The 18301-nt window shown below is 41.9% G+C and overlaps 1 protein-coding gene across 3 annotated transcripts in view; it reads right to left on the reverse strand.

The window, feature by feature from the left end:
- Positions 1-18301, reverse strand: part of gabbr1a (gamma-aminobutyric acid (GABA) B receptor, 1a) — a gene marked incomplete at both ends in the record, with an annotated part of 62527 nt that overhangs the window by 20501 nt on the left and 23725 nt on the right. For all 3 annotated transcript variants that reach the window (XM_079228148.1, XM_079228150.1, XM_079228149.1), the window contains 8 exons: positions 3985-4062; positions 5005-5068; positions 6202-6447; positions 9626-9817; positions 10020-10085; positions 10371-10472; positions 11119-11289; positions 15217-15351. In XM_079228148.1, the coding sequence (XP_079084274.1) occupies positions 3985-4062; positions 5005-5068; positions 6202-6447; positions 9626-9817; positions 10020-10085; positions 10371-10472; positions 11119-11289; positions 15217-15351 (1054 nt within the window). The remainder of the gene's footprint in view (positions 1-3984; positions 4063-5004; positions 5069-6201; positions 6448-9625; positions 9818-10019; positions 10086-10370; positions 10473-11118; positions 11290-15216; positions 15352-18301) is intronic.

Consider the following 18301-nt stretch of genomic DNA (forward strand, 5'->3'; position numbering starts at 1 on the left):
AAGATTTCTTTCCGTAGAAATCTAACATCTAAACATAAATCATTTGAATACTTCTTCCACCACTGCTTACAGTGCAGTAGTGAACACATGTAGCCTGCGGGTTAGCATCAGTGCATAAACTCCACAACCTCCATCAAATATTTATAATACTGAAGCACAGAGAAGTAAAATATACAACCGACTTCAACTGATACCGACGATTTACTCCTGAATGTCAATTTCATTTGTATACTGTACCTTATGTAGTAAGCAAGTAGACACCTTTGGTGTTCATTAAGAGGATACAATTGTGTGTGGTTATACAAACTACCTAATCATTTCTGCTTGTGTAGCTCTCAACCCGAAGGATTCCTCAGTGAGGACGGTTCAGAGAGGGGCAGATGGACAGGGAGCCTCGTTTTCCCCCTTAACAGCCTCCGACTATCTGTCTGTCTAAATATGGGACTGCTCTCAGATTTGTGTGTGTGTGTGTGTACTCCCACATATGCCAATATGGACTGTACCTGTATGTGTATATATATATATATATATATATATATATATATATATATATATATATATATATATATATATATCCTATACAGGGGAACATGCATGTGTGCATAGTGTGAATAATGTGTGTGTGTGTGTGTGTGTGTGTGTGTGTGTGTGTGTGTGTGTGTGTGTGTGTGTGTGCGTGCAAGAGAAATAGAGGGTGACAGAGTGTGTGTGTGTGCATGTCAGAAGCAGAGCAAGAGTGTCAGCGCAGTGTGGAGCTGATGTGTCAGATGTCAGAGAAAAGTGTCGGCACGTCGCCCCTTCGAGGGTCGCAGGGTGTCAGAACGCCCATCATGCTCTCTGTTTAGACGCGTGTCGCTGCCGTCACATAATCGAGCGGCGTCTGGTGTCCTCTGACTGAGGAATGACGATATAAGCGGGTCTCTTTTCCGCAGGGTTCATAGAGTTAAATTTAAGATTTTTTCTACTGCCACATGTGATGTAAGTTATACGTTCATGATCACAGCGGCCGGAGAATTATTTATCATAGCACTTCCGAGCAGTATGCAACAACCATTACTTTACAAATGTAAACTGCATGAAATCGTCCAAGTTTTCAGAAAAGCAACACTTCCTAGTTTAGACTTTTGTGAATAAAATTAAAGACTTTTATTTTTACCTCCAAAAGGTCTTTTTTAAAGGAAACTGAATGCAATGCTTTAAGACTTTTTGAGACCTGCAGATACATATAGACACACATACAGTATGTGTTGTTTCTTTCTGAGAGCGTTTCGAGGAGAAGTGTTTGTCCATCTGTGCAATTTAAAGCATATTATCTACTACATGAGCTACACGAGAGCCTGCAGTCCTGACAGCGTACACAACACATGTCGATGTGTTGAATAGCACAAATGTGCAGTGACCTGAATTCGTCACATATATATTATACATATATATGTGTGTGTTTTGAAAGCTAGGACCAGGTGTGACATACACCACAAAAAAACATGTAAAAGAGGGCACAAAGTGAAACTGGAACTTATAGGCTCCACTCCAGAAAGAAGAAGACTTCATTAAAATCCTGTTATAACTAAACGTATCAGCCTTTCTCAAAAGAATGTAGTGTGGCACACTTCATATGTCTTGATGATTTTTTTTTTTTTTTTAAGTAATATAATATTGTTTATTCAACATTTCTGTTTTTGCTAAACATCATATGTCCATGTGGAGTTGCGGTGAGCGGGACAAAGAGGACCAAACATCCCGGAAGAAGCTCAGTGAAATCTAATAAATCGCCTCAACGGTTGTGACTCAAGTAAAAAATGTTTCTCGCTCTTTTCAGAAACATCCCAAGTATTCTTTCTTGCTTTCATCAGGTTTTCTTTTAATGGAATAGGACTTATCTTTTTTAAATGTATTTTAATATTTTGTTTGAATATTTCATATTCAATTTGACATGAAGCACACATTTATTATTATTATGATCATTATTATTATGAATTAAAGAGGATATTTTAAGCCTGTATATGTGAATGAATGAATGTGTGTACAACATGTAACTGTGCATAAATAATGCTGTGTGTGTGTGTGTGTGTGTGTGTGTGTGTGTGTGTGTGTGTGTGTGTGTGTGTGTGTGTGTGTGCACCATTTAAACCCTCCGTCCTTGATCAAGGAATCAGGACAGGGTGTTGCCATGGAGACCCGGCTCTATAACAGTTGCCACAGCGATTAGAAGAAGAGCTGAGCTGAAGTGGTTGTTAGGGCGACCGCGAAGAGAGTGAGAAAGTGAGAATGTGAGCCGGGGAGGCGCCTGGTAAACACGCAGGAAAACAAACGGCGCCGTTAAGTTGCGGACCCTCCTGTGTGCTCCACCCTGTCAGTGTGGAGCACATCAAGCACCACCCCCCTGTCAAAAAAAACAAACTGAGTCGGATCCATTTCCTCTCAACAAGTAGATGTCAGACGAATGTGTCTTTATTTGGTAAACAGTGAAAAATGGAAATTGAGCTCTGGTGGAGGAAGCAAGGCGGAAACCCAGTCAACAAAACTCACCTCCGGGTAGGAGAGCGACTCGGTTTCAACCCAGCGTGTTTTAACTGGGCCAATACCGAGCCAGCCACGTTGCCACGAGCCAAACTAAAGAGCTGGCATCTGGCGCGGTGAAGGACATGCTGCCTACATGCATACGGGTCACCTGTCCCTTGCCACTGATGCTGACCTGGAATCGCTACCTCTTCTGGGTTCAGTTAAGCCTTGGCTACTGATCATTTCCTTAAAAGCCTAAAAAAAGGTGTCTCTCTACGGACCATGCAGGATTGATTAGTGGCACTCTCTCTCAAGGCACAAGTATGTCACCTCTCCAGGGAGGGACAGGCCAGTAAACAACCACATAATTGGTCTTGGTGTCTGAAGAAAATCAACAGTAATGGGTTTTCACAGAAAACCAGAATACAGACAGCAGGAGCTGGAGAGAAGGTTCTGGTTGGTGTGACGTGAGCTCGAGCTTCTTCATTTAGCTGAACGGCGCAAAAACAAAGTTTGTTTGTGGGGCTCGAAGTTTGGAGAGAGAGACATGAGGCAAAGGTGAAAAAGACAGGTGTAAGCCGGAGTTCGTGGAACAACAGGAAGTTATTGTATTTGGTTTGCCCCACTTACCAACTCGGTCAGCAGTTGGAGCTGCAGCCGCGGCTGTGACGCACAGCTCACGGAGGCAATTAAGGTTTTAAGTCCTTTTCAAAGCGCCCGAGTTCTGCCGTTTGCTTCTAAACCTGCATTCTTTCTCGAAGTCACCACTCAGTCAAAACTAAAACCTCCAGACATGATCTAAACACACACAGATCATTAGATTGAGCACTTTGTGAGGATCTCATGATCTCCAATGTCCATCTCAAACATACATTTCCTGAGAAATCAGAAAACAATTATGCTCCTTATATTCCAAAACTCAAAAATATTACAATTTAGTATTTTTCCTCAGTAAAAGTAATTCATTGAGTCGGTGCATATTATGTGCTAATAGAATAGAGTAAATAGCTATTTAGCCATACTTTTAATGGTGCCAGTTTGCCAAAATGTGAACAAATCTGGGCTGAAAAGAAGTTGTAGCCCAGAAATAATGGGGCAGTGCTGGGGAGGCGCGGTTGCCTTGACGGTGTCTCAGGGTGAACGCACAGCGTTAAGACATTCAAAATCTCCTAGGTTAGACAGTCAAACTTAGCTGCCGCCCAGTTTGATTACTGTGCCTCTGCTCCGCTAACATTTTAACACATGTTGGAGAGAGAGTGTGCAGGCGGCTAAATAACTAGCTTCAACCCAATTAGGGGTTAGAGAAAATCCAGTATGATTGTATGTCATTTACAGAGTAGGAAAGTCTAAACTGAGCCACACCGGGGAGGTCTAATATCAAAGCCCAGAAATGTGAACCCCGATGATTCACAGCATGACGGACAGGACATAAACATAGACACGGGAAGCCGGGTGAAGACGGTGTCATGAACTCCATCTTACCTATCCAAACATCATTGCCAAACCAGGAAAGGTTTTTCTGAGAGCTGTCATAGTAACCGATCTTCTTGTAACTGCCTCCTAGATGATTGGGCCAGAAAGAAAAGCAAAGAAATATAGTAAGCGATTAAAATAAAAGGACAAAAATCAGAGAGAAAGAATGTTTAATTAGTAATGCTTGTGTAATTAATTTCCTTCCCTGGTGTTTTTTTTTGGGGGGGGGATGATACAATACAGTACTAACTTGACTACTTGACACAATACTAACTTGACTACGTTCTATTCACAAAACCACTTTTTAGCTATTTCGCCATCATTCCTGTACATTCATATTAATGGCGTGCGTGGGTACAGAAAAGACACAAAATGAACAAATAAAAGGAATGAGGGATAAAAAGGTGCATAAAGGAGGGCAAACAGAGAAGTACCAAGGGGAGAAAGAAGGAGAAGAGGAAGAAAAAAAGGAGCTTATGTGGCAGTCTTGACCAAGAATACTGATGAGGTCCCACAGTGATTCAGGGATGCAAGTCAGGTTGTCTCATTGTGGATGTCAAATTACCTCGACACCACAACAGGAAATATGAGACAGAGTGTGAGGGGAAAGGGGCAGGATTATAAATCCTCATCCTTTAGGACGCCAAAGGGAACAGAGGTAGAAAATAATCCTCAACCTTATCCTGCGCGGGGAAACTCATTAAGTCACTGGTGACAAATAGGATGCCATTTCCAGAAACGGCTTAAAACGGAGGCTTGTGCCCAATTAGAGCGAAGCCTCGAGTCAACACATTCCTGCATCAAGCCCATTCGCATGTGCAATTATAGGATATCGAGACCAATCGGCAGTGAATCCCGCAAACAATCCCCTCCCAAAAAAGAGGCTTTGCTCTGAAATGAGCTGAAAGCAACAATCGATACACAAGGAACACAGTCAGCTGTGATGTATTTTTTCTTCTCGCGATAGAGTGACATTTACTGTTAACGGCAATGCAACATCTGTGGGAGGCCAGTGTGGGAGTGTTTTACCTTGCAGTTGCTCGATAAGAGTCATTGCCATCCTGGATCCCTGGGCATCAAACACCACTTGGCCCTGAGACAGACGGGAGGAAGTGTTTTTTTGTTTTACTTGAATGATTAAAGGACTAGTTTGTCATTTTGATAAATACACTTATTTGCTTTTTAGCCAAAAGACGTGGATGAGAAGCTTGACACCGTTCTCATTCGTGCATGCTAAGAGCCAGTTAGCTTAGCTTAGCACAAAGACTGGAAACAGGAAGAAGGAGCCAGCCTGCTTCTCTGCGAACAGTATAGTTAGATAATCATTTTGTTTAATGAGGTATTCTTAGACGATTAGAAGCACTCACTTCGGGACTTTATCTCTAAATAAAGATGCTTAAATAACCTGAATAACCTGTTTACCTTTTTTTTTTTTTACAATCATCTTGACGCTTCTCTTGACCCATCGCACGATGCGATGTAGCGATGTTGTTCCCAAATGTTATCATAATGAACATCAATTATATTCAACACTGCAAAAATAAGGCCAGATTTGCCTTTATCCCATTACTTATTTTCAATTTACACTCAGTTGCCACTTTATTTAGTACACCTGTACAATCTAATGCAACCCAATAGCGAAGACATCAATTCTACCTTTAAAAAGTCTATAGTGTTCAGTTCTTGTTGAAACTGGAAGAGGGGTATTAAGTCAACAGACACAAAGACACAATGACCTTGGGGAACATCAAAGAAAAGTTAATGATGTGATTTGGTTAAAAAAACGTTTGACATTTGGAGATTTCTGCAAGACTTTTCAGCGATTTAATGGTGAGCACTTCTGTTCTGAAACTGCTCAGAAAAACCCTTATTGTGAATATACTGGGGAAAGTCATGATTGCTCTGAATGCCGGAGTCCTGGGAGGGTTTAGGAGGTTAAATTACACCTCTCTCAAAGATTAAACAAAAACTGAACATTATAAGCTTCATAAAGCTGTTGTGCTGGATTGCAGTAGATTTTACAGGTGGGACTAACAAGGTGTCCAAGGATATTGTGTTATTTGTTACTTTACCACACTAAATTCAATTATTCTTATTTTCCTTGCAGAAATAGGGAACACTCGGATCCTCATATCTGTCCACAAGGACTATTTCTAAACACTGCATATTCGATTCGATATATGATGAACATCTATGGGAACATAAACACTTATTTTTTTCACGTACCGAAACACCTTCAAAGGAGCTCGTGTTGAGGGCCCTGTAGATCTCAGAGGTGATGTCATGGTTGTTGTAGTTGAAATCCTCCAGTCGTCGGCCCTTGGCCTTCAGCGGTGCCACAGTCTTATTGAGGGCGAGGGCCAGAGCCCACACTGCATCGTAGGCAAGCGGGGCCTCCTGAAACCCGCCGGTCTCCTCTGGGTTCTTTCCACCCAGACGAGACATCAAGGCGGCGATAAACTCCTGTGATGTCTAACAGGCAAAGGATGGAAAATATATCAAAGAGGAGTCCTTCTTAAGAAATGCTGCAGAAAAGAAATTCATAATATAAGACATTAATAAGTCTATTACTCAAAGGCAAAGAGGAGAAGACCGTAAACGGAAGCAGGGGTTTGATCTCCTGGAGGATTTAAAAGACGTCCTAAATGAACACACAATTATCTGCAAAACGTTGGGGTAATTTTGTCAAAGAGATTTTCAAGAAGAACGTTTTTAAGAGCTTTAAAGTGAAAATAAACAAATGTTACAACATTGTTAACTCCCGGGTGAGAGACTATCAACCCAAGCTTTACATCTAATGTAGAGACTTAAATCAGGTACCAATCTTCTCATCTAACTCTCTTTCCCAAAACAACAATTCCTTAAAACATGCTGCACAGACTTAAGGAGGGAGGTAAAAGTGTTTGTTTATGAGTTTGTTACATACAAAGGCAGTTTTCTTGTAATATTACAGATGCTCTTTTTGCGACTTAAAGAAATTAGCCAAAGAAGAAGTGCTGTTTCTATATTGGCTGTTGATTATTATTTTCTTGCTTTTAACTCATTTAATACAAGTATAATACGCCCACATCTGAATGCAGCTGGGAATTAGGGGGTTGAATTATAAAAACAAATGTAGGATTTTGAGATGTGGCCCCAGAGCAACTCTGACTGATCCTGTAGCATCTCTATTGCTTTGAGAGAGAAAAGATGGAATAGAAGTGATTTTCAACTTGAATCCAATATGTTCCTTTTCTCAATTGAGGCATTTTGGTAATTAAACACCAATACACATGATCTCCCTCGGAAAGTGAGGAGAAATGTGTGGTGGGAGATTACTGCTACCAAATCATCAAGTTGTCCCTGTAGATTCTCTGAGCCCAGTGAGGGCCCACACACCCCCAAGACAGTCTTGTCAAATTCATCTCATTGAAATTCCACCATGGCATTTGGCATCTAAATCTGCGACTACCTACTGAAAACTAGCTGACAATGTGCCTACTGCAGACCCTGCAGTACTGGCACACCAGCTTCATCTGAATGCTCTATCTAGAAGAAATATGCCAATCTCAAACTTGGAAATTGAATTTGAATAGAATGACTATGAGCAGGAGTTCAGGCTGTAATTCTTATCACCCGTTGAGCAGCACGTCAACAGCTAAATCAGCAGGTAGCGGCAGGTGTTCTATGAATATAAACAACAGCTGCTGATGAAGTGTGAGAGAGGGAAGGAGGGGCACATGGGGGAGAGAAGGGAGGGGGGATGGAAAAGGTGGGGATGAGGAAATGATAAGGAGATGGGAACGGTGGGTAAACAAGAAGAATGAAAGGATGATCCACCATAGACCAGCAGAGTCAGAGAAGGTCGAACAATGGGAGAGACGGAGAGAGGAAGAGACAGTTTAAGAGGATTATGGAAGGTGAACAGAGGAGACGGGAGAAATAGAAATGGAAAACGACTGCTACCTGAGAGGCAAAATTGTAAGGGAAGACGCTCAGAAAGAGTGTGTCAGTATTAAACATCTATTTTCTTCATCAGAGATTTATGAAACGTAATATTGATTCAGGTAACGCACAGTTCAATGAAGCTATGACAGACAGCACTGTCCTCAACACACAAAAATCGTCGGGTGGGAATCGATGGATGGCAAAAGACGTTTGGTCATGATGCGGATAAGAAGAGATGGCTAAAAAAAAGATTAGCATTAATCATAATGGATGAAAAGAGAAAAGAGCTAAAAGTACATTAACAGAAAATTACAAGAGGGAAGATATCAGTGTTTAAATGACTGACAAGCGATCACTGAAAAAGGAAATGCATATTTTACTGTGTTCTAGGGTTTATTTTTAATTCAGCAAAAAAAAAAGAACGTTTTATTATTAAACAGACTACAGGCCCCATTTTACACCCAGCGCAAAGTGTCGCAGCGTAACTGTCATCGGTAGTTTCAGACCGACGCATTTTCACACCAATCTCCCAACACCTTGTTTCAGTAGCATGCACCAATCTGTGCACCCATGGGCGTTGGTCTTTAAATGAGGTGTGGTCAGACGCATAACAGCGCTTTCCTCCCCAGTTAAATAGGTTTTCTTTGCATGTGCTCATATGTAGTCAAATGGAATTGTTGATGAGACAGATGATTGGCAGACGGCAGAGGCTCCATCGGCCAAGGACCACTTACCTGTCCAATCCCTCCCTGCACAATATACCACAAGAACATTAATTCAGTATCCCCCATCAATGGACAGAGGTGAACAGTAAGCAGAGTGCCTTCTTAATCAGTAAGTTCAAATACAAAGATCAGGCTACCGTATTATTTTGTATTATTATACTATTTGCTGGTATTTAGCCTTTCAAAGTGTAGCTGAACACAACCTAAATGAACATGTTTGCTTTGTGTTGGAGATCATTCAAAAAGGGCCCAAAGAGTTAGCAGCTATGTGAGGCTTGATTTCAGCACAGCAGAGCTTTGAGCTAAATTCTAAAATCAACACGTCAACATGATCACAATAATAATGATAACAGGCTAATGTTTCGTTGGGTTTGCAGGTATTGCAAAGCAATTTGACTTTGTAGACTCTGGTACATAATCAGCATCACATTTGGGATTTAGCATAATTTCTTTGTCACCTTTTGGGTGCATGGAGACATACAATACAGGTGATAATTAGTGAAAACCAACGTGTTTCTGGTGCTTTTCCATTAAAATCAGTTATTGGAGTTTACTAATGCGTTTGAGGGTTGTAGGCACAGCACTTCATGATGGATTTACTGACGTCTGTTTTATTCCCTATTATTACTTCTCGTGTGTAATTATTTTGATTCCCTGATTGCTTTCTGTATTTATTTGTCAATATGATCCCCAGTTTCTGTGATATGTTGTATTTGCAGCTGCCCGTATTTGCAATACAATTGGGAACTCTATTCCACTCCATTACTTGCATGACAGAGCACTATTTGATGTAATTATAGGCTCATTAAACACCTGCATTGGGCCTTTTAGTATTTTGTATTGCCATAGATTCTTCAAAAGACGTTATTTTTTGTCCATTACAGGAACACATAAGAAGTTTCAAGCTGTTGATGTTGCAATTCCTTGCCACTGATTAAAACCATTTAATATAAATATTATAGCAGTGGGAGAGATAACAGTGTTTTGTGTGTTCGCACCATGTTGGAGACGCCGCGGACCGTCTCGGGGTTCAGCATGACAATCTCGGTGGTCACGTGTCCCTCCACGGCCTCCGTCATGTTCTCCACCGTACAGTTGATAGCTGGGTCTTTGATCTTGAACCAGTTGTCTGCGTACCAGCCTATCAGGAACCACACAACCTTCTTCCCGTAGAGCTTCTCCTTGAACACCTGCATAGATGGTGGATGAAGGGAGGGAGAGAATGATAAATAAGCATGAGGAGAATTACAGAGATGTGTTGAGCATGTTGTATCTCTGCCAAACAAGGATATCCATTCAGACATTCAACCAGCTCATTACAGACCTTAATTTCTGCTAATAGTCAGTCAGGTACAGTCTATTGGGATCCATCGAGCGAGAAAAGGAACCAACCTCACAAAACACCTTCCTGGCTTCGGTCTCATAAAAGAGCCCCACAATGATCCTTGCATCTTGGCGCTGCATCAAAACATGAAAACAAAACATTGCTTAGTTTCATCAGGAGCAACAATATAGCTTCAATATAGCACAGCTTGATGTGGCAGCGCAGAGTGCCAAAGTTCCTGCTGCTTAGCAGGTCGGCACGTACTGCTGTTCAGGAGTTGCTAATTAGCATGGCGCATTAATTTCCTCTATCAAATCGCCTCTATGCTAATGGTATCGTGTGCAGCTGTGAGACAGAGGGGGGAGGAGGTGGGGGAAGAGAGACGACCAGCAGCTGAGGTGAATTTTTAATCAAAGCACCTTGAGGTTCTTGACAGCGACAGCCGGGTCGGTGAGGAAACTCTGGCGAACGCTGATCTCGATGCCTGCCTCCTTCGTCCTTTGCTCCAGATCGTCTAGAGTCTGCGAGATGAAAGGGAAGGACAGAGGGAGACAGACAGAGAGAGAGGGGGGAGAGAGGGGGAGGTTAGAGAGGCAGATGAACCGAGACAGAGAGAGGTGCCGGGTTGAGATTATAGAGAAAGACAAAAGGAAAGCATAAAGTCTGAAGTGTATATGAGAAATGTTAAGAGAGGGATTGACTGTGTGTACGAAAAACAATAGATTTTTAGACAAAAAACAGGAGTTGAAAGCAGAAAAGATGAATGTTTGAAGGTAGAGGAAAGAGCGTGGGAGAGGGATCATAAACCTCCATTACAGGAACCAACTCAAGTGTCATGGTATTGACCTCCGTGCCTGGTAGAGATATATGGCCTGATCAATATTTATCACAACCAATACGGCAACAAATTACTTCAAAAATCCTCAATCAATTGCCTGGAGAGATTGAAGAAATATCGCATGGCCTGAGAACACAACAGCTCTCATAAACAAACCTGAGGGGGCAGACAGGCAATAAGGGAACCTGACACTTTACCAGAAATGATGGAGCAAGGAAGTAGGGACAAGTGATAAAAAAAAATCAAGTGAAGAAGATTAAAGAAAGAGCTGGAGATAAAACGAAGACATACAATTAAAAGGTGAAATTAAGAAGATTAAAGGTACTAACTGAGGTGAAGACTTCGGTGGTCTGCTGGATGGTGGCGATGCGGGTCCACTTCCACTTCTGGAAGAGCCGCACCCTGGTGGGGTTGTGAAGGGTGGCAGATGGGTGCGTGCGGAAAAAAGTGGGAAAGCGCTGGCGGTTGGAAAGCGCTGGCGAGCTGGAGCCATAGGACAGCTGGGAAACATGAGGCAGAAATAAAAGAAGAGGTAAATATAGTTAGGCAGAAATTATATCGAAGTTTAGCGGGAGAATATACTTCTGACGGTCCATCAGTAGTAAAACAGACTTCAATCAAAATGTATTAAAATCTGGACTCTCTTGTTCCTCCCCTGTACACAGTGTTCTTTGATGGCGACTGGTTCAAACAGCAAACAACAGAGAGGAAAGCCAGCAAAAAGACAGAACCAGAGAGACAATCCACGCTCCCATTTTCTCATTTTCCTCCACACCCGCTCCCCCGCCTTCTAGCTTCCCTCCGGCTTATCAGGTGTGCAGATAAACACTTTAATTTGAACAACAAAAATAAAGCACTGCATGCAGGATTTCCCATGCATACATTGCCATGAAATTGTGATGACACATTCTGCTATTACAAACCGAACAAATAAAAAAAAAAGGATCTAATTATTGTTGCACAAGTGATCATCTGCTTCTTTCTTTTGGATCCATATAATTTGAATTTTCAGGCACAATTCCCACAAGACGCAGACTGCTTAGATGTGTGTCCAAAACAGCAGGGATGAGGCGGATTTGTGGAAAACGCAGACAGAAAAAGGGAGAATCGAGAGTGCTTCGAACAATTAGTTTCACAGTGACAACTAATAAAATCCTCGATGGGTCTCCTTTACAACGAGGAACGTGGAGTTACATTACAGATACAGACGCCGTAGCGTCCTCCCCAGCACCATTATGGGATGTTAACCAATGGAGCGAGGGGGCTTGACATTAGATGACAAATGTCATGTACAATGTGGACTCCCCACAATAACAAATCCCTGCTGGCACATGAAGGTAGACGGAGGCGTCAATACGAAGGAAGGGAAACGAACCAGGACGTGACAGCTGACCTGAGCGCGGCATTGATAGATGGTGACACATGCTCAGTAATAAACATGTGTACATAACATACATGAGCACACGCTGTGACGGGAGTTCATTGACAGAAAAACATTTTCTTGAAGGTCAGAAGATAATTTGGCGTTTCCATAACTGGAGATGTTTATGATGGAAAAAATGGGCAAAAGAACAACAATGTAAGCAAAAAAGCCATTGTGACATTACCATGAACTTAGCCATTGCAGTTTATTTTGTGTCAATCCCACACACACACACACACACACACACACACACACACACACACACACACACACACACACAAAAGGGCACCAGAGCATGGTATAAACCATAGACTGTATACAAGTGTATGTCTCTATGATGTTACCCATAGATTTCGAAAGAGCCTTTGTGAAGCTTGAAGTGTGGCTCCGGTCGTCGCCATCTTGGCAGTGACAACACAGCTCTCACATAAATGGGCACTAGGTGGATCAGCGGTGGAGCTGGGCCTGGGTGACGCAGCAGAGCAGACTGCTAGCAGCTGGCTACATGGTGCCAACTGTATCTCAAAACAGCCACATCCTTAATTAGGTCTAACTTTTAACCTTAATCTATTTAAAATGGGTGATTTATTTAAAAATGTACCAACCGTGCAGTTTTTTGTAACAGGCTTTAAATATTAGTTATACTGTTAAGTTGGGCATTTAAACATGGTGGTCTTTGGGGATCGACTCCTGTTTGAAACCAGCCACAAGAGGCCATTTGAGGAACTGCAGGTCTTGGTGCTTTCACGTTAGCTTAATTTCTAAACTCTGGAGGTTGCTGCTTGGCTAACAGTTATGAACTTATAAACAGTAGAGTTTCTATTTCCTAAAAGAATACAAAAATGTAATGAAACAACAGACACTCGTCTACTAACAATTCCATAATACAATATCAACGATGATGCAAAATAATGATGACGCATACCAGTCCACAACATCAGACACAGTCGTCGTTTGATATTACAAAAGAAAAAAGAAAAATAAATCTTACTGGCCAATTTTCAAACCAAACAAAAGAAATCAAACCAACAAAAACTAACATGGCTGTATGACTTTTCGTTACAGACCCATTAAAATCAAACACATTTGACAGTTTCCAGGGTTACATGAGCACCATACCGGTAGAATTTAAAAATGTAATTGACCAGAAATCCCCAAACAAGAAGCTGCAAGCTTTCCCCTGTGTTAACATTCAAATAAACTCCCACCAGACACAAAAACAGTGACACAACTGAAATGGAGCAAAAAGCAGAAAGCTGTGGCAGAAATAGACCGATGTAGCAGCACTCAGCAACAGACAGCCGAAGTTCCACATTGAAAGGTTCCCAAAAACCACAAACAATATCTCTTGATTCTCAGTTCCTCAGTTCTCCGGTAGCCTTGTAGTATGTAGATCAATGTATGTCTAAGGCTTACAGTGCTTTTAGAAAGGGAGATGGGGAATCAAATTAACACTGTGCCAAGAGGAGCCGATCGAGAGCCCCTTCTTGATCAGCGTCCAGAAACGGAGGTTGCTTTTTCCTCCCCCGGCGAGCTGATGAGGCTGTTTGACATGCGAGGAGGCTTCTGCAGGCAGGCAGCATACAGAAATAATTGAGTGTGGCGGTTAGGAGGTTGTGCCAGTGGTGGCGTGTAGTAAAGAGAGACAGATCCTTTTGTGTGCGGGGAGAATCGACTGTTCGAGTTGAGGGAGCGAGGCGGAAATGAAGAGTGGGAGAGAAAGATGGTGGTGATGGAACGGAGGAAGGAAGGAAGGAAGGAAAGAAAAAAGGGGGCTGAAATAGAGCATGCCAGCTCCAGGCAGCGACGACAGACAGAGAAAAGAGGAAGGCAAAGAGTCAAAATGTGGGAAAGAGTTTTTAATGATGAGGAAAGAAAGGGTGACAAAGAGAGGGACCAGAAACGAGAAAGAGGGGCAGATGCCAAACACTAGAACGGATTGTTCTCGATGACTAATCTCTGGATGAAACTTCAATTACAGGACAAAGCTAATAAGCAGAGCACTGTGAGTGACAGAGAGGCAGATCAAGAGGAGACGGAGAATGAGATAAACAAAATAAACTAACTGATGAAGGCATAAAAAGTGTTTCTGAACAACAACAACAGCAGAAGAAAGCATCAGATCCCTCACTGATTTAGAGCTCTGGGATGTGCTTAAATGTATAATGAAGCAGAATGTGAGGTCAAACAGTATGTTTTGTCCCGCACAAACTGTCGCCGTCAATGCAGTATTGTGAAACCGCAGGGTAAAGTGTTGTGTTAAGTGCCGCTAATTAAAGGTGCTGTGTGAGGTATTTAACAATCAATAAAGAACGACAGCATTGATTTCAAGAACTTAGTACAATTGCCACAAGTACAAACGATTACCATTTAGATAAATGTCACAGTCATTTTTACATTGGTCGCTCTGCACAAAACAAAGGGAGCAACAAACAGAGCTAAATATTTCAGTTTCTTATCAGCTCAAGATATCACCACTGGCACCATTAAAAGGCATGCCAAATTGGCTATTAGGAGCTCATTTTTGCAATGTAGCCATGTGTGTACAAACAACTATCACTGGATTACTTTGATACTGAAGAAAACATATATGTGGTGATTCTTATGGCCAAAATAAACCGCCAATGAACAGTGTGCATAAAAAAAAGCAATATATAGATAGATATATATATAAAAACACCACAACGAAATGCAAGGGATTTAAGGAGCATATTTTCCTCATGATTTCAGGTTCATTGATGTTTTTTGGCAATGGATATTGGAGATTAAATTAAATAAGTATCCTGTGGAAGTGGAAGTCATGTCTAAAAATATGTGTACCATGTCTGTGTGTTCAGATTTGAGGTACAAATGATGACGCCAGTTGCAGCTCACGTCTCACACCTTTCCTTGCGCAACCCGCCTTCAACATTATAAAAAAAACCTCTGGGTTAAAATGACTGGGGATTGAAACAAAATGTCCTGAAAGCACGCAGTTGGGCAAAAAACAGTAAGAGACACCCACCACGATGAGGTTCCACATGCGAGCAGCTTCGGCCACGAGCGTGGAGACGCCGCTGCAGCCGGGCATCAGGACGATCTTGATGGGCTCGGTGTACAGAAGGTCATACAGCAACTTGGTGGCTTCTCCGGGATCACACTGGAAGGACAAAATTACAAAGTGTTTAATGGATGGACGGATGAACAGATGGGATAGGCGGATCGATTATAAGGATGAGAAATTACTTGAAGTGATTGAAAGAGAGAGATGGAAAAGGGGAATGAATCAGAGCGGGGTAAATGGGACAGATAAGGGTGAGGGAGACCGATGGAATGAGAGCAAAGGGTGAGGAACAAATAAGGAAGGGAGCATGGGGGATGGAGGGGACAGTAAACAGAAACAGAAAGAAGAAAACAGAGTAGATAAAGTAAAGGGAAATGACATTGAAGAAGCCGTGTGCAACCTAAAGGCCAATGCAAATGTGAAGAGAAAAGGCAAGGATGAGGACGCGTGAGGGAAACGCAAAGAACAAAACAGACAAGGTCAAGATGAAGTAGGGGACACAAAAGTAGCAGGAAGAGGCGAACAAGCAGAGGCAAATGTGAAGGGAGAAGACAAGCTGGAGTTCACAGCCAGTATGTATCATCGACGCACAACACGCTGTCCACAGATCAAGACATGAAAACAGAAAGACAGGACCGCAACCAAATAAAAGCGAGCTCGACGGCCACAACAGCAGCAGCCATCACAAGTCATTACGACCCTCCAATAAAGTCATTTACAGCATGTCTAGGTGGCGAGAGTGTGGCTGGAATGATCCATCACTGCTCTGTCAGCCAGATTACAGACAGGCCATCACCGCTGCGCTGCTCATCAGATTCACTGATAAACTGGCCTGACACATCCAATGATTCACCGTGGAAGAGGAGATGTGGCTCACAAACACAAAAAATACACTCCAGATGAGTGTCACAAACAATCGGACCATGGCCGATGATGGCGGCAACCAATACGGCTCCTAATTTGGGGGTTTGTATCAGCAGCAGAATTGTCTCTTTGAGGCAGCCCTCTGCTCTCTCTGAAGAGGTAGTCACCACATTAAAGAACCAGGGAATATGTGGAATAGCTGGACTTCTTATTGATTGATGTGTTTTCCATTAACTCTCGATTGGGTGGAATTATGGTGGTGTCATGTCATCGCAGAGAAAGTCAGGACGTTGTCATGCTGTTGTCACTTAGATAATTCAATCTGAACTAGGGCTGCGATTATTTTAATAATCGGTTGATTATTTTTTCGATTAATCGATGAATCGGATAAAAAAAAGAAGAAAAAAAATGCATACATTTCCAACCTTTTATTCAAAAACAGAAGTGACAGTGCAAAACATCTTCAGAAAGTGCACAAACAGGTTGCTCCTTGAACATCCCTGAGCTATTAATTAAAAAAATTTAATTAAAATGGATTAATACTAAAAACATACACATGTATGCTTTACATCTGCCAAATGTGAGCCCCTTTTACTGTAATTGATCTCCTTGAAGCAGAGGCTGCATTTAGCATACCCTGCTTTATCAATATGTATGAAATACTGTGACAGTGGGAAGCTGCACTGCTCCTCTCACGTCTGCATATAGAGCGTCCTCTTCCTTAAACTATTTAATTCTGGGTCTCTTATGACCACGACGTAACATTGTTGGCTAAGCCCAACTACGTAGTTTGATTAATTCTACTTTGAGTAAAAAAAACTTGCAGTCAGATCCGCCGGTGTGCCGGTTTAACGTTAACGAGTGACAGCGTGAACTGAACCAGACCGGGGGGGGTGACGGCATGTTTCATCACGTTACGGTTTTTTCCAAGCAAGACTGAACCGTAACGGTACATAAAGTAACTTCAACGACAATACACAACCCAAACACGTTAGCTAACGTGATAGCAAGCGGACTAGCTACCATTAAAAACAAGTTTGAGGGAAATGAAGACGCTGGAGACATCTTAACGCTGATTGGCCAAGTCTCGACACGTCACATCAAAGATGTTCTATTGTGAAGATCACGACCTAAACTTTTCTCCGTGTCTCACTCCAATCTCAGAAACGCTGGCGGGCCAGTTGCTCTGCTCCACTTTTTTTCATCTCCGCAATTTATTGACTGGCGACACAACAAATCAATAATGAAATTCATTGCCAACTCTTTCGATAATCGATTTTATCGATTCGTTGTTGCAGCCCTAATCTGAATCCAGTTAAAGTCTCCGTATGGTTATCTCCATGTAGGGAATTCTGCTTAAATTACTTGTATTTCTTGGACCACATGAAGATCTTTAGTTTGTTGAAACTGTGCGTGTCATCAAGGTGATCACTGTAGACGGTAGGAAAGGTCACAGCTTCTGTAAAGTCTCCTGCATAGGCACAGATTCAGCGGGAGCTTGGGCACCCGCAGTGGAATAATACTGTGAGGTGACTATATCGGGAGAAAAAGGCATAGCAGGGTTTTAACTGTGAGCTAAACCTGCGTCCACTCCTTTATTAATACAGTATTTGTTCGAGTGTTGACACTACACTCAGTGATTTATTAAAGTGTGTCACTTCTGAATTGCTTGCATACAATCACTTTTGATATAATGCTGTTTACACCTTTCTGCTAATTTGCAGAATGAAGTGGACTATGGCAATATGGCCAACATCTTCTAAAACGATATAGGTAATTTCATATATATCGAGATACGGCATGTTTTCTTGGTAATACAATCACTTTTTTTTAAATAATCAAATGGTTTTGTATACTCTGAATGAAATACTTAACAAATGAAAAGAACAGAGTAGTTTCTCATTTTATTAAGAACTTTGGTGGAAAATAATTGGGGGTTTGGAAAGAGTTGTATAACATTGTCACTATGGTCATAATTGTATTTTCTTATTTCATGCATTCTTCCTGGTCAAAACCTGGTGCCTACATTACCGAAAATTCATCTTGACTGCTGACAGCTCGTTCAGAGATTCAGGTGTATTGTGCTAGCAGCGGCTAATGTAGCCTCAGGCCTCAAGCAGAGAGGAGGAGAGGGTCACAGAGGTTTGGTGAGCTCACTTCACATCTCATACTCAACACTGAA

This window comes from Taurulus bubalis (assembly GCF_910589615.1).
Source record: "Taurulus bubalis genome assembly, chromosome: 12".
Classification (NCBI taxonomy): Eukaryota; Metazoa; Chordata; class Actinopteri; order Perciformes; family Cottidae; genus Taurulus; species Taurulus bubalis.